The sequence below is a fragment of the Monopterus albus genome, unplaced genomic scaffold (assembly GCF_001952655.1).
Source record: "Monopterus albus unplaced genomic scaffold, M_albus_1.0 scaffold84.1, whole genome shotgun sequence".
Classification (NCBI taxonomy): domain Eukaryota; kingdom Metazoa; phylum Chordata; class Actinopteri; order Synbranchiformes; family Synbranchidae; genus Monopterus; species Monopterus albus.
The window spans coordinates 613,386-629,511 of NW_018127964.1; the positions used below are offsets into that span (position 1 = coordinate 613,386).

The 16,126-nt window shown below is 41.2% G+C and overlaps 2 protein-coding genes across 7 annotated transcripts in view; one reads left to right on the forward strand and one right to left on the reverse strand.

Moving 5' to 3' along the window:
• erp44 (endoplasmic reticulum protein 44) overlaps nucleotides 1–9,916 on the reverse strand; it is a 12,499-nt gene extending 2,583 nt beyond the window's left edge. The window contains exons 1-9 of one of the 3 annotated variants that reach the window (XM_020607142.1): nucleotides 9,713–9,916; nucleotides 7,049–7,121; nucleotides 6,293–6,332; nucleotides 5,833–5,948; nucleotides 4,837–5,021; nucleotides 4,617–4,732; nucleotides 4,329–4,503; nucleotides 1,946–2,057; nucleotides 1,702–1,843 (exon numbers count right to left, since the gene is read on the reverse strand). In XM_020607142.1, the coding sequence (XP_020462798.1) occupies nucleotides 1,702–1,843; nucleotides 1,946–2,057; nucleotides 4,329–4,503; nucleotides 4,617–4,732; nucleotides 4,837–5,021; nucleotides 5,833–5,948; nucleotides 6,293–6,332; nucleotides 7,049–7,121; nucleotides 9,713–9,772 (1,019 nt within the window). In that variant the 5' untranslated portion in view covers nucleotides 9,773–9,916. Of the gene's footprint in view, nucleotides 1–1,701; nucleotides 1,844–1,945; nucleotides 2,058–4,328; nucleotides 4,504–4,616; nucleotides 4,733–4,836; nucleotides 5,022–5,832; nucleotides 5,949–6,292; nucleotides 6,333–7,048; nucleotides 7,122–8,824; nucleotides 8,897–8,946; nucleotides 8,998–9,712 lie in introns of those variants that run through there. The other 2 variants (XM_020607141.1, XM_020607143.1) reach the window with 2 other exon arrangements.
• An 88-nt stretch (nucleotides 9,917–10,004) lies between these two features.
• Nucleotides 10,005–16,126, forward strand: part of invs (inversin) — a 26,767-nt gene continuing 20,645 nt past the window's right edge. For 2 of the 4 annotated variants that reach the window (XM_020607132.1, XM_020607136.1), the window contains exons 1-2: nucleotides 10,005–10,105; nucleotides 14,944–15,049. In XM_020607132.1, coding sequence (XP_020462788.1) covers nucleotides 15,047–15,049 — 3 coding nt within the window. In that variant the 5' untranslated portion in view covers nucleotides 10,005–10,105; nucleotides 14,944–15,046. Of the gene's footprint in view, nucleotides 10,106–13,731; nucleotides 13,850–14,943; nucleotides 15,050–16,126 lie in introns of all 4 variants that reach the window. The other 2 variants (XM_020607133.1, XM_020607134.1) reach the window with 2 other exon arrangements.

Here is a 16,126-nt window from a genome sequence, read left to right on the forward strand (position 1 = left end):
ATTTATCCATTCATGCACGCATTCACACATCAGTGTGGTGGTCAGGCTGCCATACGGGGCACTGGCCCGTCAGGAGCTGGGATTTGAACCACCAACTCTGCAATTAATGGACAACTTGCTTTACCCCCTTCCCCAACAAGACCAAAATGTCTTTCTAAAGCAAAGTAGTCCATACTGGGAGGTGGCCATGTGACAGAGAAATCGGTGATAACACTAGGTCATGTTGCACTGTCAGGACAGTGGACAACGATGTGCATATAAATACTCTTAGACTGCTGTTTGAGAGAATTTTCCTCAGCTACTCAAATAAGTCATCATGGCAAAATATGCCAAGGAAAACCATACAATCTAAATAAAATCTTGTCAAACCTTATAATAAATTGGCAAGTTATGATAATATCATGTAAATGTAATACTGATTTTGCATTAAGTTTATTTCAGTTATTTATTTTCATGTTAGTAGATTATGGTAACAAATCTATGCTCCAAGTTAATTCAAATAAAGGCATTATGATTCTTATTCAAGGGTTTTAAATCTCAAGTGACAAGAGGCAAACTACCTGTACATGAGTCATATGACAGGTATGCACCATTCATAACTTGTACCAAGACAAGAAAATCACTGTCACTTGTATGTGCCACTTAAGAGCACATATCCCAAGACATTTGTTGCATTACAGTAACTGTGTGTTTGGCAAAGGCATTCCTACACACACAGTCAAACAATAAAGACTGACCTGCCTGAACTACATAGCAGGTCGGACTTAACCGCTGATTTGGAACACTACAGCTTGTGGCAGCAGCGGAGGGGACATCAGTCCCTGCGGACATGTCATGAAGCAGCACTGATCCATATCAACACTGTGAAGCGTGCTCATTAACGACAGCTGTGGTCACACAAGTAGAACTGGTCCCAGTCACAGCTAACCCCATGTACCAGAACAGTATGCAAACAAACACATATATATATATGTATATATATACACATATATAAAAACATACACTGCACTGATGTGATTACAAGTTGTGTGCCACATGCAGTGGTGATGTGATGTAATTAGATTGTGAAGGCTGGTCAGTCCTCGCGGCTTCTGTCTATCTGATCAGACTCTGATTGGGGACGGGGGAGGCAGAGTGGTGGGCAGAATAAATAAGATTAAATTAGATTAGACTGGATTAGTTTAGCACTTATTGCACGTGCCAAATCATGTCACATTAACTCTGGTGTCCTGGCCCATTCATAAAGGATGGATACTAGGATGGGTGACATTTCTCTGGTGTTCAGCGCACAGTGGATTGTGGTTGGTGTGTATGTCTGTGTGTGCATGTGCGCGTGTGATCAAATTCACTTCATTTAAAAAGATCTTGTTATGAATCATTTCACAATAGGGGTAAATGACATTATTTAGCTCATCGGTATTAGGCAACAATTGCTCAAAAATGTCCAAAAGCAGTAAATATATTCATTTGACATGCGGATGATTAATTTCTAATTACAGGTACATCTGTGGTGAGTTTAAATTTTTATGTGGCTATTCCTTTTTGCATTAAACAGTTACCAGCCTTATAAGGAATGAAATAGTACTGTACAAAATAATGCTCTGGGTCCCTAATGTCAAGTGCTAAACTGCTGCACACACATACCCAGCACATCATACAGAACCATACCGGTTTATAGACAAAGTGAAAGGTGGTACTTACCTGACGTCTTTAAAGTCGGGGAAGACATACATGTGTCTGAAAGAGTCTATAGCGATGACGGGACAGTCAGCTGGAGTTTTCTGGATATGGAGCAGGGGATGGCGGAACTTATCACAGTCTGCGTGAAGGAAGTTTATAGAACCTGAGGAGGCAAGAGAAGCATTGTCACCAGTGTCATGAACACCACTTCTCTCCACAGGGCTGACAGGTTCCCTGAGAGATACAAAATGTCTCAAACCCTCACCTTTCTCACTGATGAGCTGGCGAGCTACTTCTTGTTGGAACATCTCTAAGCTTTCTGTGTCTTCTTTGATATGGAACAAGATGAGGAATGGGATCCCTTCTTCAGTCAGCTCCTGGAAAACACACAAAAAAACACAAAGCCAAAATGTCAAAGACAGATGGAGTCGAGGCTTTTCTGTGGTGCAGCAGATGGACCACACATAGACTTCATCAATACCCCCTCCAGACTGTTTTTCAGTGTAAATATCTATGTACATCTACATATCCATATATCAGGGGTCTCCAACATGTCGCTCGTGAGCTACCAGTAACTTGCTACCCAATTCAGAGTAGCTCAACTAAAGGTTCAGAGAATATACAGTATGTAGTCTACAATGCATGCATTATAAAACTAAAAATGTTACACAACACAACTTTGCTCAGTAAACCTGCTCAAGCTGCAATCCAATCAAATACACAGATGCCCCGCCCCTCACTGGCACCAAATTATTAATTGCCATTCACCTGTCAATCAAATGAGTTATGCTGCTGTCAGGTTTGTTTCCAACAGTTACGCCATTCAGTGATGTTATCAACTCTTTGTGTTCTTCACTTAAATGAAATGATCAACATGTACTGTTACTGTACCAGAAACAGAAGGTACATTGCCATGGATTCAGTTTGTTGTGCTGTGGCCTGCAGCATGTTTAGGCTACATTTCAGTAAAGTAAGGAACACTATGCCAAATTCGCTATTAGCAGCTGCTGTTTACTACGTACCACTGGATGTTCTGCCAGCTGTCAATGCATTGGTTTGACACTCTGTCAAATACTGGCATTATAAGGAGTGTCTTTTTCTACAATTTCTAAGCGGGACTGTGGACGTTTATTTACAGTGGACATCTGAGACCATGATATCCTTGGAATGTGTAATTAACACAAAATGTATAACGTCTTTTCTTTAATTAAACTGTTGCAGTCGGGCACCAGGAGGTTTTAAGTAGCCTGTTATAATTGCCTCCATGGTTGTTTGTGTTGAGAAGAAGCACAAACTACAATAACCACCTTTCCACTGTTTTTACAACACCTATACTCAACTCAACTCAACTTTATTTATATAGCGCTTTACCACAGCACAGCTGGCCAAAGCACTTAACATATCATACAAATATAAAAAAAACCACACATAAAAAGCTATAAACAGTAATATAAATACTAACACTACAGACAGAGTGTCATTCCTGGTCAAACGCCAATGAATACAAGTGGGTCTTCAGATAAGACTTAAAAGTAGACAGTGAGGGGTCCTGCCTAATATAAAGCAGCAACGCATTCCATAGGTTTGGACCTACCACAGCAAAGGCTCTATCCCCCCTTGTTTTACACCTAGCCCTCGGTGACTCCAGAAGAAGCTGATCTGCTGATCTGAGGCACCGTGACGGGTTATACGGACGTAAAAGTTCCACCAGATAAGATGGTGCCAGCCCATTTAAGGATTTATAAACAAATAAAAGAATCTTAAAACGAATCCTAAAGCGCACCGGAAGCCAGTGGAGAGATGCCAGCACTGGCGTTATGTGGTCCCTCTTACGCCCCCCAACCGATAACCGAGCGGCAGCATTCTGGACCCTCTGGAGGCGGGCAAGCCCCGATTGACCAACTCCAGCATACAGTGCATTACAGTAATCCATGCGTGATGTAACAAACGCATGGATCACTGTCTCCAGATGCTGCTGCGACAAAAAGGGTTTTAATTTCACTAATTGCCGTAAATAAAAAAATCCAGATTTTACAACCGCATTTATCTGGCTCTCCATTCTCAAATCCGAGTCTATTCTAACCCCTAGATCAGTGACCACCGATCGCACATACTGCCCCAAAAAAGCGGTTGGATCGAGTAGGTGTCCTTTTTAGTCAGTGGCATAATAATCTGGACATCGTCAGCATAACAGTGGAAAGACACCCCATGTTTCCTAAAGATAGAGCCAAGGGGAAGTAAATACAAGCCAGTGAAGAGATGCCAGAGAAGTATAGTGCATGCAATCTATAAAATTAGGTTTTGATAAATGAAAGGAGGTGCACATGAGCTTAGCAATCTGATGTGATGACTGATGTTATGTTTTTTTATACAAAATATTTATATTTGATAACTGGTTAAAACAAAACAATTAGCTTATTCAGCTGGTTTGGTTTGGAGATCTGTTTGAAAGTTTTGATACTGTATGTGATTAAATGTAACTAGCAGCCTAATATAAAACATGAGTAGCTCTCAGCCCCTTTCATTTTTCCCAAAGTAGCTCTCCGAGTAAAAGAGGCTGGAGACCCCTAAACACACATACACATCTAATGTGAGACAATATTATTATCATGGTGACAATGCTTTATGTGCAAAAGCAGACAACAAACCTCTCCATTCTCAAAAGTGATTTCCCTGACCAGAGGCACACACTTGTCCTGGGTCCAAGCGTAGGACAGGTCCATGTTAGCGAGTGAGCCGAAGTAGACCATGTCAGGAGCGTTCTCACCAGCAGGTCTGTAGATCACATTGTCTCCACTGAAGCGCTCAGGCTGAGACACAGCACTGCAAAATAGTTAAGAAAAGTTTAAGATAACAGTTACAGACATAAGAATATCATTAAAACATTGGGTAATATATGACCTCCACATATATCTAAAGATGGTACTGTGTCTCACCCAAAGGCAGCCAAGAATGTGCAGTCATCTCGAAGGATGTTGGCAACTTTTTCATATGTGTGGTAGTTATCGGAGTCTTTTGTTTCAAAGTAACCTATGATGTTTCTCTTGCTTCTCTGTTCAGTAGGAAAGCAAATGTCTTACAAAAATAAAAACTGAATTTTATTTTATAATGTGGAAATGTGTATTTCAATAAACAGTGCGTGTATTTGCCACTTACATCCAGGGTGTTAACCTCCTCCAGTGAGTGAATTTCTTTCACAGGGTCGACCTGCTGCTGGCGGATGAAGTCAGCAATGGCTACCACCGACCTCTGACCCCTGTACTCCCTCTTCATCATCATTCCATTGCGGAACAACTTCAGTGTTGGATACTTGGTGATGCGGTACCGCTGGGCGATGTCGGCTAGACACAGAGGCAGGGGAGAAGTTAAGTAAAGAAGGACAAATCAATTGATAAAGTGGAGAAAGTAGAGTAAAAACACATGGGGATGGGTGGATGAGGAGCGAAGCAGTGACAGAGAGACAGTGGTTAAACCTCGGTCTGAAAACACTGCCTTCAGTCAGCTCAAAGCTCTGATCTCCCACATGAAAGCTGGCCCCATGCTAAGAGTAAATATTCTCTCTGCACACAATGAATGAATGTGTGTGTGCATGTGGCAGGTGTCAATCTCGCCGCAGGGTGCCTCTAAGCCCCCAGTCTTCACAGGAAGCTGCAGTTTTGTCATTAGTCTTCAAACAGTTTGCAGGCTATCAATAATTCTCTTTAATTTGCTTTATCTCAAAAGGCTGAGGCTGGAGGTTTATGTGCCTATGCTTTGGTGTGCTGGCCATCTATGTGTACATATGTACATCAAATATAATAAAAATGTGTGCGTGTTTTTTTTTTGTTTCTTGTATATAGAACTACAGCGTTATAGAAGTTTAGGGCACCATAAACAACAAATACTAATAATTATAATTATTTTGATAAAATATTCATCATTTATATCGGCTCTACTCAAAAAATACAAACATTTTCTAGTTTCAGCATCAAAATTACTTCACACTGTTATGAAGTAAATCTTCATGAGGGACGCTTCTCATTTTTTATGCTAGAAGTTAAACAAAAAAGATTAATAACTATTTAGTATAAATATTACTTACATCTGTATGTTTGGTATGTTTCTTGACAATGTTTAAAAAAACGACAAAATATGGAGGTAAATAATACTTACAATGTTGGTCACAATCAACACGAGCAAACACCACCTGCTTGGTGTCGGGAAACTCCTCCCTCACTATGTTAGATGCCTCCTCAAAAATTGGATGGAGCATCTGACTGAACCTACACCTGTAGGGGGAGATGGGGAGAGTGGTATAAGGTCAAAGGATGTTTGATAACATGTAAGTAGGTTAAATAAGCTTTAACCCCTTAGACTACATTTTACAGTAAATGACTATTGCCTAAAACAGATTCCTTTTTTCCCACTGACTATATTTAGAACAGCTCAGAAAACAGACATACTATGTAAATCTTTTTAGAATAAACAACATCTCCACTGCAAATCACACTAAGCAAATCATACTTGTGGCACCATGTGACATTCATAGGAAATGCCGGCATCATGAGCAAAACTCAGTTTAAACCTCTGACATAATATACAGAGGTCCAGTGGCCGTGAGAGTCACACTTACCAGTCTGCATAAAAATTGACTAATGCAACCCCAGCATTATCTGCAGATAAACACACACAAACAGATAATAAATATAAGACTACACATTACTGAATACACTCATTAATGTATATTTTGCTAGTAAAATTTATTAAATTGACTAATTCATCTGAAACCCTCAGTTTTGACTCACCAAAGGAAAGAAAAAAAACAATAAAAGAACAAAGTAATTTAGTAACAAACATCTATGACCAGTGACTCTTAGCCATATAACTTGTGGTTAAAAAAATAAAAAAAAGAGTGCATGGCAAAATGTGTGGCCAGTATGAACAGATATGTGGTGGCAGGGATCCAAGAAAAAAAGATTATGATATCCTGCTGACTGACAACAAAAAGCCTGTCAAAGTGGACTGAAAACATACTGTAACATCCTTGGGGGGCGGTAAAAAAGCTGAAGAAATTAATGTGAATGACAACCAAGAAAAAACTGTGGATAAAGAAGATCAGAATGACTGTTACAATAAAAGTTAGATTTTTATGACATATGCTTATTTGCTTTCTTTCTGACAGTTGGAGGAGAAAGAAATACAAGGAATTCTGTTTCCAGTCTTTTTACAGAGCTAAGCTAAACAACTGCTGGCTGTAGCTTCATATTGTGGTGGTGGTGGTATGTTCTTATTTAACTCTCAGCAAAAAAAAAAACAAAAAAAAAGCTAATAAACATTCTTTCCAAAACATTAATAAAACACTTTCAAAGAGAAAAGTATGATGTCTTACTTAGGACATCATCAATGTTGCCTGAGTCCAGACTGGTGACTTCTGCTTGTCCTGGAGTCGAAAGGCCCATCACCTGTGGTCACACAGATAAAACGGAGGTTAGCAAACCAACCATAAAAGACACATGATGGTTAACACTACTGTGTGGGGGAGGGAGAGAAAAGAGTGAAGATAGCTAACTGAAGACAGGATCAAACAAGCCTGTCAGCACACTGTCAACCGGCATATCTACAGAATGACCAGCACTCACACTGTCAAGTATACCACCGTACTACTCATGCCTTAACAATGCAATCCTATCAATGTAAAATGTAGAGAAAACCAACAGCTCCTTTTTCTGGCCATGTGCAGGGGTTAGACTTGCAGTGGAGAGCAGATGAGCAAAGCAGCTAAGACATTTGTTTCTACAACTACACCTGTGTAACACCCAGTGTGTCCCAGGAAGGCTGAGAGGTGTGACCTCTCCATTGTTTCCTCAGCCTGTCCCAGCCGGTTGTTCCTGGAAGTGAGCTAAGTGTACAGTAAACAATGTCATAAAACAGAGTCCATATGAAGCATCCACAAGCAAGATTTCAACTTGCAGGCAACTATCCCATTATATTGATAAGCTACTGAGAATTATTTATGGCAATGATCTAGAAGTCCCAGAAACATTTGTCAGAACCAAAGAATGTGTGCACTATTCTACTGTGTACATCTTCACTGGGGCCCTGATGAAGATCTATGCCAATAACTGATCAAAATGGTGTTTTCTTTATGTGTACCTCCCCTTTAATAAAGTACACAACACCAAATATTTTTAACTCTAGGATGTCCCTGAAAAGGCATAACAAGAACATGCAACAGTGGAGCAGCATTTATGCTGAGTTCACATTCTTCCAAAGGTCTCCAAACTATATAAAATGTCATTTCTAGATGAATCTGCAGCTTATCCAATTAGGAGTTGCACCCTGATGATTCAACTCTTCACCCAGTCATAGAGAAGGAGCCATCTTCAAGGCTTCACTTTTGTCTGCTTGGACCGTATCTGCATTCTTAGTTTTCAGTCTAAGAACGTGGTCGTTATTACAGGCATGGGTGCTGCACGCATTTTTACAAACATCCTCTTTCTAAGATTCAAGTTTTATTTGCCATTTATGCATAAACAGACAGTCTAGGCATATAGGAATTCTTGTGCAGGGCTCTTCTGTAGTCAAGTAAAGAGTTTAAAGACAAAAGAACGAACACCTAGTCTAAATATAAGATTACCCCAGAACGAGCTTAAACTATAACAGGTCTAATGTTACATACCAAAGATATGTTGGTATTTTTTGCAATGCACTTTCCAATAAAGGTAAAACTTCTAAACAAACAAACAAAAAAGAGAGTTGTTGACTGTCAACTGAAAACGCAAACACAAACAAATGGAGGTTAATGTAGCCTGAATGAAATCTTTTATTAAAAGAGCCTATGTTTAACAATGGAAGCATCATGAGAGAAGATGAATGCATTATCAAAACGTGTAATCACATATTTTTCTGCATCATACTGATACCTACTTCCCTGTATCATTACAATGCTTTAGTTATATCCGCACCATCTCCTTATCCGCTGTGGTGATCTTTTGCAAACAGGATATATGACTGTTATCATCCTTGAGGCTGTGACAAACACAATTATTGTCATGGATTCTAGGGAAGACTGCAAATTCTCTAGTTTTAAGCAGTGAAACAGCCGAAGGTGATGCCACTTCGTGCTTTTACCAGGTTAGCAAAAGATAATTGAACTTTTGCTCACACACAAACCAGTAGTCGGAGTTCAAGTCACTGTCCTTTCCTTAGTTTGGTGTTGGTTAAATGTTTCCTGATCTAAAACTCAGGCTGACTATCGAAAAATCGAAAAAAAAGAGTAAAACACACCTCCATGTAACTCAGTGAGAAGTTTTCAATTTTCATTTCGGGCCCAAACTGCGCTCTGTCTAGTTCCGGGTTGTCAGCCAATAAGAATGAGCCACAACAGAGGAATTCACCAACCGGCGAGCAATATTCAGACATATACACAGATACACGAAGAGTCCAACAATAACTTTGTGGATCAGCACCAAAACATTCATTAAGGCTGAGCAAACACAGCAGGGCAATCCAGACAATAAATAAATCGTTTTTACTGTGCTAGCAACGAGTAATTAACCTTATATCGGCATTGTCAATATGGGGTCGCACCTAATGGTATCTGGGTGTTTCACTTCTCAATAAAGTTATCATGAGTCCAACTTTAGCTCGTGTTTCGGAGTTCGGAATATACATCACTATATAAGTAATATCTCGAGTATATAAAAGGTATTGTAGCCAATTAAAACACTACAGCTAACGTTACTCAACACTACCGGCTAAGTTGGCATTACAGCTGGATAACTTGTTAGCTAGTTACTAAAGTCGCTCGGTGAAACACAATCAAAAAGCCACTTCAGTGAACCTGCTAAACATCTGCACCACTGGCAGCGGGTGAAGTGACACACCAGTTACCAGTGCCAATTTAAAAGCCACGTCTCATGCCAGCAGTCTCATCGGTTAGCTAGCAGCTAACCACCCATCGGTAGGCTAACCAACGTTACTTAGCTAGCAACGTTAGCTAAATGCAGCTAACGATTAGGGAATGATACAAAGCTCAAATACACAGGCTTACCAGCAGTATAGCCGTAACAAAGCAGACATCGATAGAGGGAGATATTACTAATAGTTTCATTGTATAATATAGTTGAGGTGATGGTACTGAGTCTTCCCAGTCGGTCTTTACACCGTTCTTCTCAATGCAGCAGGAAGCCGACGGCGAACCGATCTCACGGTGACCACGGAAACATCAGTAACTCTTCCTGGCCTTTGCTTGGCTTTGTGGATAATGTCGTTTATGCTGTCGTTCAACCGGATGATCTGGATGGTGGTCAAAACTACAATCATGGCGATTTGTTGTCTTATATTAATAATGGGAGTTGTAGTATTTTCTTACCCAGTTGGTGGCAATTCAACGGTACGCCTTGGAAGAAACTTTCAAGATTTTCGTCTGAGAGAAAATCAAACGGTAAATAAACCACAGACGACCGAGGAGTCGAATTAACTCTTTATTAAAATCCAATAGCGTTATACTCAGTGCGGCCATTGTTTGTTTGAGGTTTGTTCTCTGTACTTCTTTACTGCGCGTATGGATAACTGATTTATCTTGAACAGGGGAGAGTTGCATCATTATAATTAACTTTTGGTAATATTTTATTCGACCTATTTTTTACCCTCTAGAAATGTGTTTTATCTTGAGAAAAGCAAAACTTTGTAGCACAAAACGTGAGTTAGAGAATCTTTCAGTATGCTACTCTATTGCACAACTCTGCAAAATCCATTTTCTCCCTAAATTCGGCTAAATTGTGTTGCAGTTGTGGAAGAAGTATTCAGGTACTTTACCTAAGTGAGAGTAGTAGTAGCACACTATAAAATACTCTGTTACAAACAAGAGTCCTACAATCTAAATTAAGATAAGATAATCCTTTATTGTCATTGTAACACGTACAACGAAATTTTAGAGTGACCTCCAGTCGTGCTGCAATAAAAAAAAAACAACATGAAATAAGGCCGTATAAAAAATTAACCGCTATAAAAACCAAATAAACAACAGACCTCACACACACAGGCATATTATATTTTAGCAGCACTGAGTGTGGTAACTGCTGTTGGGTAAAAACTATTCCTTGATCTAATGGTCCTTGATTTGATTGCTCTGAACTGTCTTCCTGAGGGCAGCAGTTCAAAGAGTGAATGTCCTGGGTGTGAAGTGTCCTTAATGATGTTCTGGGCTTTTTTGAGGCAGTGGGAACTGTGTAGTTCTTCTAGAGTGAGGAGAGGGCAGCTGACGATCTCCTGGGCTGTATTAATGACCCTCTGGAGCTTTTTCCTCTGAGTCACTGCTGCTTCTATACCATACACATATACAGTATGTAAGGATGCTCTCAATGGAGCACCGACAGAAGGACACCAGCAGTCTCTGGGAGATGTTGTTCTTCCTGAGCACCCATAGGAAGTACAGTCTCTGCTGGGCCTTTTTAAGCAGTTTAGAGGTATTCACACCCCAGGTCAGATCCTCCTTAATATGGACTCCCAAAAAGCGGAAGGCCGGCACCCTCTCCACACGGTCCCCGCTGACATACAGTGCCGTGCTAAAGTATTCGGTCCCCTTGAACTTTGCGACCTTTTGCCACATTTCAGGCTTCAAACATAAAGATATAAAACTGTAATTTTTTGTGAAGAATCAACAACAAGTGGGACACAATCATGAAGTGGAACGAAATTTATTGGATATTTCAAACTTTTCTAACAAATAAAAAACTGAAAAATTGGGCGTGCAAAATTATTCAGCCCCCTTAAGTTAATACTTTGTAGCGCCACCTTTTGCTGCGATTACAGCTGTAAGTCACTTGGGGTATGTCTCTATCAGTTTTGCACATCAAGAGACTGAAATTTTTGCCCATTCCGCCTTGCAAAACAGCTCGAGCTCAGTGAGGTTGGATAGAGAGCGTTTGTGAACAGCAGTTTTCAGTTCTTTCCACAGATTCTCGATTGGATTCAGGTCTGGACTTTGACTTGGCCATTCTAACACCTGGATATGTTTAGTTTTGAACCATTCCATTGTAGATTTTGCTTTATGTCTTGGATCATTGTCTTGTTGGAAGACAAATCTCCGTCCCAGTCTCAGGTCTTTTGCAGACTCCATCAGGTTTCCTTCCAAAATGGTCCTGTATTTGGCTCCATCCATCTTCCCATCAATTTTAACCATCTTCCCTGTCCCTGCTGAAGAAAAGCAGGCCCAAACCATGATGCTGCCACCACCATGTTTGACAGTGGGGATGGTGTGTTCAAGGTGATGAGCTGTGTTGCTTTTACGCCAAACATAACATTTTGCATTGTTGCCAAAAAGTTCGATTTTGGTTTCATCTGACCAGAGCACCTTCTTCCACATGTTTGGTGTGTCTCCCAGGTGGCTTGTGGCAAACTTTAAACGACACTTTTTATGGATATCTTTAAGAAATGGCTTTCTTCTTGCCACTCTTCCATAAAGGCCAGATTTGTGCAGTATACGACTGATTGTTGTCCTATGGACAGAGTCTCCCACCTCAGCTGTAGATCTCTGCAGTTCATCCAGAGTGATCATGGGCCTCTTGGCTGCATCTCTGATCAGTCTTCTCCTTGTATGAGCTGAAAGTTTAGAGGGACGGCCAGGTCTTGGTAGATTTGCAGTGGTCTGATACTCCTTCCATTTCAATATTATCGCTTGCACAGTGCTCCTTGGGATGTTTAAAGCTTGGGAAATCTTTTTGTATCCAAATCCGGCTTTAAACTTCTCCACAACAGTATCTCGGACCTGCCTGGTGTGTTCCTTGTTCTTCATGATGCTCTCTGCGCTTTAAACGGACCTCTGAGACTATCACAGTGCAGGTGCATTTATACGGAGACTTGATTACACACAGGTGGATTCTATTTATCATCATTAGTCATTTAGGTCAACATTGGATCATTCAGAGATCCTCACTGAACTTCTGGAGAGAGTTTGCTGCACTGAAAGTAAAGGGGCTGAATAATTTTGCACGCCCAATTATTCAGTTTTTTATTTGTTATGTATTACGGAGCAGATTGTTCTCTCTGCACCACACTATCAGCCTCTCCACCTCATCCCTGTAGGCAGTCTCATTCCCCCAGAGATAAGCCCCACCACCATGGTGTCATCAGCAAATTTTACAATGGTGTTGCCGTGGTGGGCGGAGGTGCAGTTGTGGGTGTACAGGGTGTAGAGCAGGGGGCTCAGCACACAGCCTTGTGGGGAAACAGTGCTGAGGCTGAGAGCCATGGATGTGTGTGGGCCCATTCTCGCCCTCTGGCTGCGTCCAGACAGGAAGCTCTTAATCCATGTGCAGGAGGGATATGGAATTCCCAGGTTCACCAGCTTGTCCACCAGTTTGTGGGGGAGGATGGTGTGAAATGCGGAACTATAATCGACAAAGAGTCGCCATGCATAGCTCTCCTGATGCTCCAAGTGGGACAGCACAGCATGAAGGGCTGTGGCTATGGCATCCTCTGTGGATCTATTTGCCCTATATGCAAACTGGTGTGGGTCAGATGTTGGTGGGAGGAATGACATGTGTCCCTGTACCAGTTTCTCTAAACACTTCATCACTACTAGAGTGAGTGCAACCGGCCGGTAGTCACTGAGGCTGGTTATGTTGGGTTTCTTAGGCAGGGGAACTAGGAAGGAGGACTTCAGGAAGGGTGGGAGTGTGGACTGGGCCAGAGGCTGGTTGAAGATCCTGGTGAAGACTCCAGTCAGCTGGTCTGCTCAGTGCTTCAGTACACGTCCGGTCCAGCAGCCTTCCTTGGGTTTACGGCCCGCAGTGTGCGCCTCACCTCATGCTCCCCTACTGTGATGGTGGGGCCACTGTTGGCTGCAGGGTGTAGTTTGACTGTGTCTGGTTTCTGCCTCTCAAAGTGGGCAAAAAAGAGGTTCAGCTCCTTTGCCAGTGAGGCGTCCCCTCCATCCGCACCGAGATTATTCCTGCAGTTGGTAAGATGCTGGACTCCCTGCTACACCTGCCTGCTGTTGTTGCTGTCCAGATGGTCTTCGATCCTCCTCCTGTAGTCCAATTTGGCCTTTCTGATGCCTTTCTTCAGGTTAGCTTGGGCTGTGCTGTGGAGAACCCTGTCGCCTGTCCTGAAGGCAGTGTTCCTCTCTCTCCGTAGCCGCTTGACCTCCCAGTTCATCCGGGGCTTCTGGTTGGGGTAGACCCTGGTGCGTTTGTCTGTTTGTTCTGTTTAAGTACAGTAAAAGCATAGACGTATTACAAGCAAAGTAAAGCATAAGCATAAAATGTAAATTAACTCAAGTAGACTAAAAGTACTCAGTATGCATAATGGACCATTTTTATATTAATAAATCAGAAATCTTTCATTATCCAGAAAAACAGTGTTGTTAAACCCTATGCACAAATCATATTATCTTGTAAAACAAGGTAAAAATAGTGACTTTACAGGCCTCTGGGGGCTTTCCTGATGGGTTCACATGAATCCAAGAACTTTTTGCGACTGTAACCTCAGTAAATCAAATTTAGCTGCATGACTGAAAACACCTGTGTTGTTATACAGGGTTTAATTACTAAAAATGCATCATAAGATGATCATATGTTTTGCATGTAAAATCAAAGTAATTAACTATAGTTGTCAGATGAATAGGAAAGTCACTTTCGGTTTTTCCCGTTTAGGGGTCGCCACAGCGAATCATCACACTGACGACTCACATGTTGACATAGGCAGTTGTCAGATGAATGCAGTGCAGTATTTCTCTTTTAAATGTAGTGGGGTAGAAATATAAAGTAGCATAAACAGGAATGTTCTTAAGTACAATACCTGAGTTACTGTTATGTTCCACCACTGTTTAGTTGCTGCTTGATCAAACACAGGTACTGAATCTCAAATCCAAAGACTGATATTTAAGCAAAACATCACTGCACCTCATCAAATTAGATTAGTGGGCGACAATGGTATGGTGGGTAGAGCAGTCGTCTCCCAACCGGAAGGTTGCATGTTCGAATCTCGGTGCCTGCAGTCTACATATTGTGTCCTTGGGTAAGACACTGAAATCCCAAGTTGCTTGTGATGGTGGCGTGTATCCACGCAACGGCCCGGGGCCCTCAGCTCCAAACAAAATTTTGTTGTACGTGTTACAATGACAATAAAATAAAGCTTCTTCTTCTTCTAGTGTGACTAACAAAAACAGTCTCTCTCTTTCTCTAACCGGTACAATAGAAGTGTTATGCTGGCAGTTACTTGTGTGAACAGGTGGGCTGGTTGCAGTAGGTGAGTGATCCTCTTTCTCTGCCCTGGCAGGAGCCAGGATCAGGGAAGGTAGGGGACCTGGACATGCCCCCACACCCACCAAGGATGCACTGAACCGGGAAACATCTGCTGAACTGCCCCCTTCAACACAGATATGGTAAGAATCCAACACACAAAGAGCAGCTACCCAGATTTAATTTATGGTTACAAATCTGAGAAGAGTTTTGTTTTCTGTATTTACTGGGGGTATCTGTTGGTTCCTTTGGTGTCTCCCCTGTGCTGCTGCTTTATAAATCTCTCTCAAGAGTTAGGACCACTGAGACTGTGTGTAATAAACATAATTGTGCCTGCTTTAACAGCCTAATTGTTAAGGAGATTAAGGTGGAATGTTGAATTGAATCCCAGCATTAATCTTTTATGGTCTAAAGCTGTTCACAGGGGGTTCACAATGTGTGAGCAACTCACAGATGGAGTCAGAAGAGTCACTCCCTGTCTGAATATCAGTGGTGGAGAGATGGTGGAGCAAAATGCCCTTCTTTACTTGTTAATGCCAGGAAATAAGAACAAAGGAAACATCACAATAACCAGAAAATCCTCTTCCAGTATTGATTTATTTTATATCATTATATCTGGCTAGGTATGAAAAATAATTTGCTGAGTTATTGCATTAAATTACAATCCCCTGTCCAAAGTAGTTGAGATGCTGTGTAAAATGTAAATATAAACTGAATACAATGTTTTGCTAACCATGTAAAATTTATATTTAATTGAAAATAGTCAGTTGTTGATGCTAAGAAATGTTATTTCTTTTTGAAAAGTACAGTGCCTTGCGAAAGTATTCGGCCCCCTTGAACTTTGCGACCTTTTGCCACATTTCAGGCTTCAAACATAAAGATATAAAACTGTAATTTTTTGTGAAGAATCAACAACAAGTGGGACACAATCATGAAGTGGAACGAAATTTATTGGATATTTCAAACTTTTCTAACAAATAAAAAACTGAAAAATTGGGCGTGCAAAATTATTCAGCCCCCTTAAGTTAATACTTTGTAGCGCCACCTTTTGCTGCGATTACAGCTGTAAGTCACTTGGGGTATGTCTCTATCAGTTTTGCACATCGAGAGACTGAAATTTTTGCCCATGCCTCCTTGCAAAACAGCTCGAGCTCAGTGAGGTTGGATGGAGAGCGTTTGTGAACAGCAGTTTTCAGTTCTTTCCACAAATTCTCGATTGG